The following is an 11,759-nucleotide window of genomic DNA, read 5'->3' as shown; positions in this document are numbered from 1 at the left end:
AGTTACCTTTACTAACTGTTTTGCATTTGTTGTGAAAAGCTGCAGAATCACAAGCTGAAATTCTAACTAGTGGTGTGATGCAATGAAAGATATATATATATATATATATATATATATATATATCAGGATTGTTAGAACTCTGCTTGCAATATAGTGCACAGTAATTAAGTGTTGTACTAAATATTTATTCTTCAGAACGCAACTGTTGTTCCATTTGTTGTTACAAATGTCTTAACTCAGCTATTTTAATAAAATTTAATAAACATCTTTATTAAGAAACCAAAGGCCACTTGACAGTTCTTCAGACCAACAATTTGTGTACAAAAATTAGAAAGCTAATGAAACCCACAAAAATACAGTACATAAATAATCATATTACAATATGGCAAACCAAATGTCATTGGTTTCAGTGCTGTGCTTCTATTTCACTAATTCCCTGATTGCACTGAACTCTTGCGGTGTTTTTCAGTGACTGTGCCAGTTCAGTAACAGAGCAACACTGAACAAAAGGGAGGACCAAATAATATCCTATATGCATCAAAGTGACTGTGTACAAAATGTTTCAATGCGTGTTTTGAATGTGATTTGTTCGATGTGTTTCAATAAAGAGATGATAAACGAGTGGTCCCCGCCTTCTTCCCCGTGAACTGGTTTGCACAACCAAAAGAAAATAGCAAAACAGGGTCTTTCCCACTAAATGTGTGAAAAAAAAATAATAAACCTTTACAGGTTTCCATGATAATCTCACAGTAGGCATCACACTTTATCTAAATAAAACTGAAGGAAATATTTTAAATTCAAACAAAAGACCCACTAATGCACACCTACATCTCATGAAAGCTTCGAGTCATTTTCAACACACTCACACACAAAATGCATAAAGAAAATGAGGCCTATTTTAGGACCATTATGCCTTTTTTGCATTGTGACAATTTCAAGATAGTTAATCATTTATTCTGTAATGCACTAAAAAAATCACTTACTGTAATACAGTAATAAAAATAAAGAGAACATATAATACCACAATATATACAATAACTGTACAATTTATATACTTTTTTTAATATTACAGTAATGAACATTGTAGACGGGGACAGTAATGTCACAATGCAAAAAAAGAACACCTTCGTATTCTTCATGCAAAACATTCCCTTGATTATGATTTTGTGGTTCAATACGACACTAGCGTTTCTGAACGGTTCTTGTGAGACTCACTCATACGAGTCCCTCTAATGCCCTGGAAAAACTATGAGTGTGCTGAAGGCGGAGGAAACCCCCGATCAGTGCAGCATTTTGCAGTGGCACCCGGAAAATTCATGTACAGTAAATGAGGGAAGGAGGTGCAGCACCTCCTCAAGACAAGGCAACATCACTGTCATTGTGCATAAGTGAACATACAGTAGCAGCCAGACATCTTCAGTGTCATCGAATCCCTCATGAAACAACTACAGCTGCTGACTCGTTGGCTTTATTTCAGTTCTTTCATTCAGCAATTCAACTAGAACCCGAAACAGCAGAGGTGTGGTCAGCAAGGACATGGTCATTGGGAGGAAAAATTATATTCCAATGCGTTTGCTTTCTCTCGCAAAACTTTTTTGCGTTCTCCGGCGAAACATTGCTTTTCTTGGGGGAACGGAAGCATTTTTGCAGGGGGAAAGCAAAGCATTTGCAAGACAAAGCAAAAGAACCGAAATATACGTTTTCCTCCCATCTCATTTTTTTTTTTTTTTTATTATATCCCCTTAGGAGCTCTGTAGTGAATCTCACAAAACACATTAAAAAAAACATTAAAAAAAGTTATATTTTGCATTAAAGAAAATGTTTGATTTTAGGATTTATTTTTTTGCATTTTGCCATTTTCATGACAGCAAACAAACACAATCTTTCTCATTACTTAATGTGAAAAAAACTATGTTATGCTGTGCTGAAATTTACACCAATTTATTTTTCAATTATTTGTTTTACTGCAATACAGTAACTACAAAAAAACAATACATTACAATTTTTTTAATAAAAAAAAGTCTAAAAGATATTTTCACAATGCAAAAAAATCTCTCCTAAGAAACAGGCCTCGTTTTCTTTATGCAAAATACGTGTAACACTTTACAATAAGAATTCATTTGTTAACATTTTTTAATTACATTAGTAGACAAACAATACTTGTACAGCATTTATTAATCTTAAGTAATGTTATTAAAATCAAAAGTGGTATCTGTTAAAGGGTTAGTTCACCCAAAAATGAAAATTCGGTCAGTATTTACTCACCCTCATGTTGTTCCGACCCCGTAAGACCTTCGTTCATCTTCGGAACACAAATTAAGATATTTAAGATATTAAGATCACTCCTGCATACTAGTCCATAGGCTTCTTGAGGGATTGAAACTTGCCAGCCTCGAAAAGTTATTAAAGACATCGTTAAAATAATCCAAGTGACTTCAGGGGCTCAATCTTAAGTTTATCAAGCGACGAGAACACTTTTTGTGCGCAAAAACAAACAAAAATAATGACTTTATTTCAACTATTCACTTCCTTCTCCATGGGCCTGTAGTCAGTTAATGTAGTGTGATAGCGTAGAGCTACGTCACACGTAGGCTCACTATTGGCCGACGCTGGTCATGTGTGTGATGCGTGTGACGTACAACACCAGAAGCTTACGCAGTTAAACTAGTAACCTGACTCGAGGCAGAGGGAGAAATAAACGAATAGTTGAAATAAAGTCGTTATTTTTGTTGATTTTTGCGAACAAAAAGTGTTCTCGTCGTTTGATAAATTTAAGATTGAGCCCCTGTAGTCACTTGGACTATTTTAACGATGTCTTTAATAACTTTTCAAGGCCAGCAAGTTTCAATCCCTCAAGAAGCCTATGGACTAGTATACAGGAGTGATCCAGCTCTCAGATTTCATCAAAAATATCTTAATTTGTGTTTTTACGGGGTTGGAACAGCATGAGGGTGAGTAAATACTGATAGAATTTTCATTTTTGGGTGAACTATCCTTTTAACATTAGTTAATACACCGTGAACTAACATGAACAATTATATTTTTATTATCTAACATCAACAAAGGTTAATAGATGTTGTAAAAGCATATTGTTTGTAGAGTTAGTTCGTGTAAACTAATGTAAATAAATGAGACCTTATTGTAAAGTTTTAGCAAAATATGATTTCTTATTTGTTCTTATGTTGTTTTTGTAAAATTCACTCACAGTGGTGCATAAATGTGCCCTTTGAGTTTGAGATGACGGTCTTAAAAGAACAAACCTGTGATTCTGCGATCAGCTGCTGTAAACGTTGGACCGAATACAAAATACAATCAAATTCCATGTGAAAAAAACAAAACAAAACAAAAACACATCAAACCGGCCATGTCGCGTCCTCTGAGTCCTCTGATAAAAATAAGGCAACTGGGGTTAGACATCAACAGCGAGATCCCGCTACATTTCTCCTTCCTCGTCCTCTTCCTCTTTCTCCGGTAGCTGCATCTTGAGCCACCCTTCGGCCGAGTGGCCGTGCTTCTTCTGGTGGCGTTTGTAATTGTCCCAGTGTCCTGTGGTGTAGCCGCACTCCTGGCATTTAAAGGGCTTCTCGCCGGTGTGCCGCAGCATGTGGCGTTTCAGGTTCATGCTCTGGTTGCAGCTGTAACTGCACACGCTGCACTGGAACGGCTTGGCGCCCGAGTGGATGCGCTCGTGCCGTTTGAGATTGGCCAAGTTCCCGCAGGCGTAGTCGCACGCGTGGCATTTGTACGGCTTCTCGCCCGTGTGTACGCGGTGGTGCCGCTTGAGGTTGTCGAAGTGGGCGGACGCGTAGTTGCACTGCGGGCACTTGTAGGGCTTCTCGCCGCTGTGAGTCTTCATGTGGCGGGCGAGATGGTTGGGGTACTGTGTGACGAACGGACACGACGTGCACGAGTACAGCTTGTCGTCTTTCTCCGGGCTGGCGGGCGAGCTTTTGGACAACATGTCTAATGTGCATTTGCTGCAGATCTGCGCCGTCGCGCCCTCCTCGTCCTCCAGCACCGCGCCGCACACGCGACACGTGAAGGGGAATAGCAGCTCGGGAAGAGGGTCCGACTCTTTGGCCAAACTCTCGGTGTGCAGCAGGGCGGGAGGATGGCGGTCCGTTCGTAGGGTGTCGTAGCTTTGGAGGAAGTCGGAGTCGTTGCTGATGTGCAGAGTGAGGTCAGACACCACCGACTCTGAAAGACAAAGAAAAAAGCTGAAGGGCTATTTTCCTCTTTTGAGCAAACCCAGTTTTAGGAACCTAACACTTTCTACTTCCCTTTACTTCACACTCCACTTCCTCTTTTTTTCTTGCAGCATGAAGCGTTCAAAGTGCAACGTATTGTAAGCAAGTGCAAATACACCAGCAAAGACCTGCAGTTTTGAAGGGAACAGGTGCTTCTTTGTTCACTTTGAAACCCTCAAAAGACGTCAGACTAGCAGAGATGTTTCCTCAAGGAATCTGTATTCCTGTTTAGTACTGCTAATCGAATAAAGGCTAATAAATGAGTACTTTAAGATAACAAGAAATGGCATTCATAACCCATTTTACTTCTGTAATATGACACATCTGTGAGGGAAATAAGAAAAAATATTAGGCCGTGTGTCCACCAAAGCGTTTTTCTACGCGCCTAGCATATGTTTTCAATTGTTTTCAATGGGAACGCAGCGTTTTTTAAACGCCATGAGCGTAACGAGGCGCTGAGCGTTTTTTTCACACTGAAGCGCCGAGCACCCAGCGTTTTTTACTGGTCGCCGAGAGTTGAAAAAAAAACCGAGACAATTTATATAGAGACATGCCACTTCCTAAATCCATAATACAACTATATAGGGAAAACCCGTAAGTTGTATGCACATTGCACGTGCCCCGCCCCTCCCGCTGGAAAGTCAATCGTCTGCTTTTAACAGTCGAGAAACATTTAAGCCTATCGTCTGGTTCCACGGATGCACGCGCACATTTGATATTTGCAACAGCGGAGACGAGAACCCTTGAGCACGCGTAGTGAAAGTATAGCCTGTGGGGAAAAGGGCATTTTAAACCTTATTTTGGGGCAAATTCATCAAACTTTTTCAGCGATTTTTGTCATAATGTACTGCTGTTTCTATACATGACCAGTGAAAGTGCAGTTCTGACTCTCTGCCCATTCATTTAGATAGTAGCCTGGTCTTGTTAGTTTGAAATAGCTGCCAAGAGGCGTGGCCAAGATGGCGGCCGAGTGGCAGGACTTGCCTAAAAGGACTTTGATAAAACGCAGTGCTCATCACTGTCACTTCTTACCCAGCCGTCCAATCACAGTGGAGGACGGGCGGGACAAATACCACACCGACCAACTGTCACAACTTTCTTTCTGTACAACGACATCAACCAGCAGAGATAACCGTACAAAATGGATGAAACATATTTTTTTAGTATGAAACAAATTATCTGCGAAATTAGTTACAAGTAAACTGTGCTGCAGATATTCTGTATCATAGCAACGAAACATCTCAACGGAAAAAAACGCTGCGCTTTAAAATCCGATATTTTGATATATCGGACGATTTTTTTTTTTTATCATTTTCAGAAACGCTCAACAAAATATTAACAGATTTCCTCAACATTAGTTATTTGTAGTTATTTATGAGTTTTAACTAAAATGATATAATTTATTTTGATAGTGGCATTAGCCAGCTTTATGGTTAGCTAGTCTATGATGAGCCATAATTTAGTAATGGATTATGTCATACTGCAAATTGTAAAACATACATTTTCAATATAACAGCACAAGGAGAGATGGTACGTCTCATTGCTATAACTGTCACGCGCTATTAAAGAAATACTTCAGTCACATTGTCAAAAGTTAAAAGGATAGTCAGTCAACTACACTGTAACAACGTAACGTAACTATTACTAGCTAATTCTGCTTCACTCTCGGCTTATATAACAGCAGCAAAACTGGACATGATAGTCATAAATTTTGTCATGCTTATTTGAGTTAAGAGAACTGAAGGGGATGTTCTTTTAATTGTTATTCAAGCAATATATGTATCGTGACCAACTCAACGAGTGTTGCCAACAGGGACGGTGTAGAGTGCCCTCTGGTGGACAAACTATACAACTCCAACACTCATCACATGGTTCAAGCGTGTTTCATCTGTTTTAATATTAATTTATCGTCCATTATAACTGCCGATACCGATAGTTTTGAAAATGCCTAATATCGGCCGATAATATCGGTCTACCGATATATCGGTCTGGCTCTAACTCGAACTCAAATTTGGGTAAGTGCAAATTTTTCATATAAAATAAAAATTGTCATTTTAAAAGATGATGGGTTTGCAGTGTTTGTTGATACTGATAGGGCTGCAATTTTTTTCTCTTAAAGGATGTGATTGTATATCAATAAATATTAATATCATATTTTAATAATACTACTAAAATCAAACATATAACATTATTATTATTATCATATATTTCAAATGTTTAATTTTGATAATATTTTTTTCTGAAGAAAGACAAACATAGAAGTGCTTTTCCCCATTTTTGAACTGTCACCGTTGGCATACAATGTGACACAGATTGCTAAAGTAAACAGATTGTACTAATAGACCATCTCCATATACAAATAAAATAATGATGCTGCAATCTTTTGAAAGTCATTTTACTCACCAGTAATTTGGCTTCAAATCTCAGGCGAAAATTGTTTTTCGCACAATTTCGGTTTTACTATGATTATTCACGCAGCCCTAACGCGCACTGACGAATCATCCATAAAACCAGCAGGAGCATTCATTAACTAAAAACAACATGGTGGATTTAACAAATACCTTCCGTTAAGGCTGTAGATGTGTCCTCCTTGTGGCTCATCATGTGCTTCTTTAAAGAGTGGCTGTTGTTCCCACGGAAATCGCACTCGCCGCAGTTGAGCTCTTTCTCCTGCGTGTGCATGCGCTGGTGTCTCTTCAGGTTGCCCAAAGAGTTGCACGCGAACGTGCAGAACTCGCATTTGTACGGCTTCTCGCCCGTGTGTGTGCGGACGTGTCTCTGCAGGTTCACCAGCTGGGCGGAGGCGTACGAGCAGTGCTGGCACTGGTACGGCTTCTCACCGTTGTGTGTTTTCATGTGCCGCTTCAAGTGATTAGAGTAACGTGAGCTGAAACTGCACAGTTTGCACGCATATGTTTTACTCGCGCTTTCATCGGTCGTGGATCTGCCCCGGTGGATCCTCCCCTGCGCGCTGTGGGCCGGGTGGGCCTCCTCTAATGGCTTGTCCTGGCGGTCGGCGTCTCCCCCCTCGGCTCCGCACTGGAGGCAGTGCAGGGCGAGGTCCAGCGTCCCGCTCAGGGGGTCGGCGAGCAGCTGCCCGCACTGCCTGCAGGAGAGGTACGGTGTGAATGTGGCGTCGGGGCCCATCTCCTCACGCTCGCTCTCCGTGTCTCGCGGGTCCTCGAAGTCGCTCTCGATGCCGAGACGGTTGTAGCTGGAGCAGTCCTCGTCGCTGAAGCCGTACACCGGCATTCCCATGTCAGCAGTGACGGAGTCTGTCGGGAGATCACAAGATGCTGTGTTATGCAGTGCTTTTTCAGTGGGAAGTTGAGGCACAACATATCAAAGGTTTCATGCTTTAAAAGATATATATTAATAATGTTACATAATTAGTGCTGGCCAACGAACGATTAATCGCATCCAAAATAAAAGTTTGTGTTTACATAATATATGTGTGTGTACTATGTATAATTATTTTGTATATATAAATACACACACATGCATGTATAAATTTAAGAAAAAACAATATATATATATAATATAAATTATGTATAAATGTACAGTATGCAAATATTTCTTAAATATATACATGCATATGTGTGTATTTATACATAAAAATAATTATACACACACATATATTATGTAAACACTAGGGATGGGCAACGATTAATCGCGATTAATCGAATCCAAAATAAAAGTTTGTGTTTACTGTTTACATAATATATGTGTATGTAGTATGTATAATTAACTTACCCACACATGCATGTATATATTTAAGAAAAAAATGTTATTAATATATCAAATATTTATATATAATATTATATATATATATATATATATAAAGTATATACACGCAAATATTTCTTAAATATATACATGCATGTGTGTGCATTTATATATACAAATTAATTATACACACTACATACACATATATTATGTAAACACAAACTTTTATTTTGGATGCGATTAATCGCGATTAATCATGCCCATCCCTAAACACAAACTTTTATTTTGGATGCGATTTATCGTTGCCCAGCACTAAATATAATGTAATAATAATAAAATATATTATATTAATTATTTAATAATAATAAAAAAAACACAATTTAGTTTGGAATAAAGTATAGAATAGTATAGCAAAATACAGAACACTAGTAGATGATCTGAGATTAACTATAACCTACAATAATTCATTTTATGAGGTGTTTATTCATAACAAAATTACAGTAAAGTATAGCTGCACGATTCTGGATAAATCGAGATTTTTTTTTTTTTTTTTCAAATACAGATCATCAAATCTGATAAAAAGTTAATAGCTGCAGTCTATTTATTTCAAAAATTGATTCGCTATTGTAGATATCAGTGTTTTTATCTGAACTATAAACTTGTATACCAGTACTTCTGTCATAATATGAATATTTGTAAAACAAAAATAACAATGTGTGTTTTAAAAGACTAGTTGTGAAGCTGTTTCATACCGGTACATGACAGCAGTGCCAACACAGATTTGAAAGAAGATATTTTGAAGAATCACGGTAATCAAACAGTTGAAAGACCCCACTGACTTCAATAGTATAGAAAAAAATGGAGGTCCATCAACTGTTCGGTTACCGACATTCTTCAAAATATCTTTGTGTCCAGCAGAAGAAAGAAATTCATTCAGGTTTGGAACAACTTGAGGGTGAGTAAATGATGACAATTTACATTTTTGGGTGAACTAACCCTTTAATCTGGCAAATGCTTGGCTGAACTATGGAACAGTACCGCAAAATACTGTAATTTAAGCTGAATTAAAGTAATTCATACACGTCACTGACCTGAGTCCCTCTCAAAACCAACAATCCTGTAGTCATTTTCTCCAAAGCCCAGCTCCTGTCCGAGGAGGAAGTCGCTCTCCAGGACGAGGTTTTCCTGATTGCAAACCCCTGCACCATCTTCAGCTCCCACTGCAAAAAAAAAATCACAGCCACCATTACCATGCTGGAATCAATCTGATAATGACATCACTCTTAAACATGAAAGTAAAAAGAAAGTATTCATTTTGAGATTCTCGGTTTTGGGGAAATAACCAGGTCCACTTGGATGACTCCTGTGTCATAGTCCACTAAACCTACTAGCAAAGTGTCAATGTATGGTACACATTTGGTTCCTAAAAGTTTTAGATGATTTTTCAGACTTTCAGAGTAAATATATTGTACGTCATTTAGCAGCAGTTTTATGTTGGCCATCTTTTGATTTCGGCATTGGCAATTGAACACTAAATAAAAAAAAATAAAAAATGACTAACTATAAATATAACATTCTAGAGGACATCTCAGATGTTAAATGGGATCAGCCAATGATAACAGTGACAAGACTGATGGTTAACAACACTAGCTCTGGATAGAGGAAAAAATATGATAGAAATGAATAAAGGAGGAAGGAACAGTGAAGAGACACTAGATAAACAGAGGGAATTGGGTCAGAGATGGGTCAAGCCCGAGTCCCGCAGCAGGAACAGGGGGTCTGTCCAGAGGAAACGGAGTAAGGAAAGAATGACGACAGAAGAAGGGGAAGCTGATATGTTTTCACCGAGATAGAACCGAGCTTGGCTGGTTCTTAAAGACACGTAAATCAATATTAAAGAAGAGCTTTTGGAAATAGGCTGGATCCTGCTCACTCAGTCAAGACATTGTGAGGAACTAAAAAGAGCTTTGTTTTCTTAACGGACACAGCAAAAGGAAAGACGTGCTCAAGGTTAAACTTGTGTATATTCATTTAGAAAGCAATGAAAATTAACACTTACGCTATTTCAACAGAAAGTACTGAAAAAGCAAGTTAACAAGAGCGAAAGTACAGTGAACAAAAATGCAAACCAGAGTAAAATAAATAAATATTGTGATCAAGGACATGCGACTCAATGACAAAACATATCTCCAACAAAAGTGTTTCATAAACACATTCTGATCTGACATTATTAAGTCTAAATGTGCGTCAATTACAACTATAATGTAATCAAAACAACATTATGAGAAAGCATTATGGTCAAATAGTCAATTTATTGTAGACTATGTCATGGTTGCCTATAGTCTGAAAGAAATATATACACACACAACATTTGTATGCTCTTGTTGATTATTATCAATAGAAACAATCACAATCACACTGATTTCAAAATAAAAGAAAATCAGGCATTATTTTCAAGAAATAACAGAAAATATAGTCAAACTGTAAATTAAGGTGAAATCAAGTGAGATAGAAGTCCAGACTTACATTTGACAGGCTGTGGGTTGGACTGTTTTCTTCTGGGCATTTTTCTTAATGTGTCTGTTAATAATCAGCAGTTCCCTGTTGAGCTGGTCTTCATCACCATCACCTTCCTCTTCCTCATTTTTCTCTTCCTCCCCCGAACAAAGAGTTCCTCAATTCCCTCATAAACCCCGAATTAAACACCATTATCACGTATATATCCCCAAAAATCATATTCAAACAGCCAAACATCAGAAACTCTTGTTATAATTTATGTTAGCTTGAGCTAAAATTAAACTACACGCATAATACTCAGACAGGACAGTAGAAACACTGTCATTTACGATTATATGACCCTCACATCGCAAGGCTGACGTCTGCAGCCTGATTTTAATCCACATCGATGAAAGAAAATTGATATTTTGGATGTAATTTGTGTTTATCCTGATACCAGTCGAATGCTAACTAGCATGACTAGCTAGCCAAAAAAGAGAACATACAATAAAAGTCCAGTGTTTATAACCACTGGACAGCCAGCAGCGGGAACATCAACGTCTCTCCATGAGGAATTATTCGTCCACGTCAATTGTTATCCCAGTGAACTGTCTCCATGAGTTGAAGAAGTGAAAGTGTGCAAGTTTCATTGCTGCTGCTGCTGGTGTTGTGATGGGAATGTGCAGCACAGGAAGTGATTGAAAGAGTTCAGTGTGAAACAGAGAAACCGCGACATCTACTGGAAGACCAGAGTACAGCATCGCTATCTATCTATCTATCTATCTATCTATCTATCTATCTATCTATCTATCTATCTATCTATCTATCTATCTATCTATCTATCTATCTATCTATCTATCTATCTATCTATCTATCTATCTATCTATCTATCTATCTATCTATCTATCTATCTATCTATCTATCTATCTATCTATCTATCTATCTATCTATCTATCTGTCTTTAGGCCTATATACAGCATATATACATGATATACATTTATGGATAATAATAATAATACATTACATTTATATAGCGCTTTTCTCTACACTCAAAGCGCTTTACATAGAAGGGGGGATCTCCTCAACCACCAGATAGATATACACTTACAGTTTTTTTTATTCGCTTTGGTACTATTTTCACAAGTAAGGTGTACATTTTCAAAACTCTTAGTACAAAAATCCAAACTGATCACACTTGTAACGCAGCTAGTCATTCTTTCAAAACCTGATGTAATGCTTTCAGTCAGTTGCACATGTTTTCAGTCCACATAATCATTATTTCAAACACAA

General features: G+C 37.9%; 1 protein-coding gene across 1 annotated transcript; it reads right to left on the bottom strand.

Annotated features, from left to right (window-relative positions):
- Window positions 1–243: 243 nt before the first annotated feature.
- On the bottom strand, window positions 244–11,162 carry znf513b (zinc finger protein 513b). Its single transcript, XM_039674326.2, has 4 exons — window positions 10,500–11,162; window positions 9,065–9,193; window positions 6,809–7,522; window positions 244–4,197 (listed from the first exon to the last, which is right to left on the bottom strand). The coding sequence occupies exons 1-4, from the start codon at window positions 10,537–10,539 to the stop codon at window positions 3,434–3,436; spliced, it is 1,647 nt and encodes a 548-aa protein (XP_039530260.2). The 5' UTR covers window positions 10,540–11,162; the 3' UTR covers window positions 244–3,433.
- Between the last annotated feature and the right edge of the window lie 597 nt (window positions 11,163–11,759).

The sequence above is a fragment of the Pimephales promelas genome, chromosome 15, assembly GCF_988280905.1.
Source record: "Pimephales promelas chromosome 15, fPimPro1.hap1.1, whole genome shotgun sequence".
Taxonomy (NCBI): domain Eukaryota; kingdom Metazoa; phylum Chordata; class Actinopteri; order Cypriniformes; family Leuciscidae; genus Pimephales; species Pimephales promelas.
Note: the sequence above shows the minus strand (reverse complement) of the source record. Positions and strands in the feature narration are given on the sequence as shown.

Coding starts and splice junctions, on each gene's coding strand:
- znf513b (XM_039674326.2), bottom strand. CDS start 10,539: ATGCCCAGAAGAAAACAGTCCAACCCACAGCCTGTCAAAT. Junction 9,194..10,499: donor CAACCCACAGCCTGTCAAAT/GTAAGTCTGGAC, acceptor TTTTTTTTGCAG/TGGGAGCTGAAGATGGTGCA. Junction 7,523..9,064: donor TGGTTTTGAGAGGGACTCAG/GTCAGTGACGTG, acceptor ATCTCCCGACAG/ACTCCGTCACTGCTGACATG.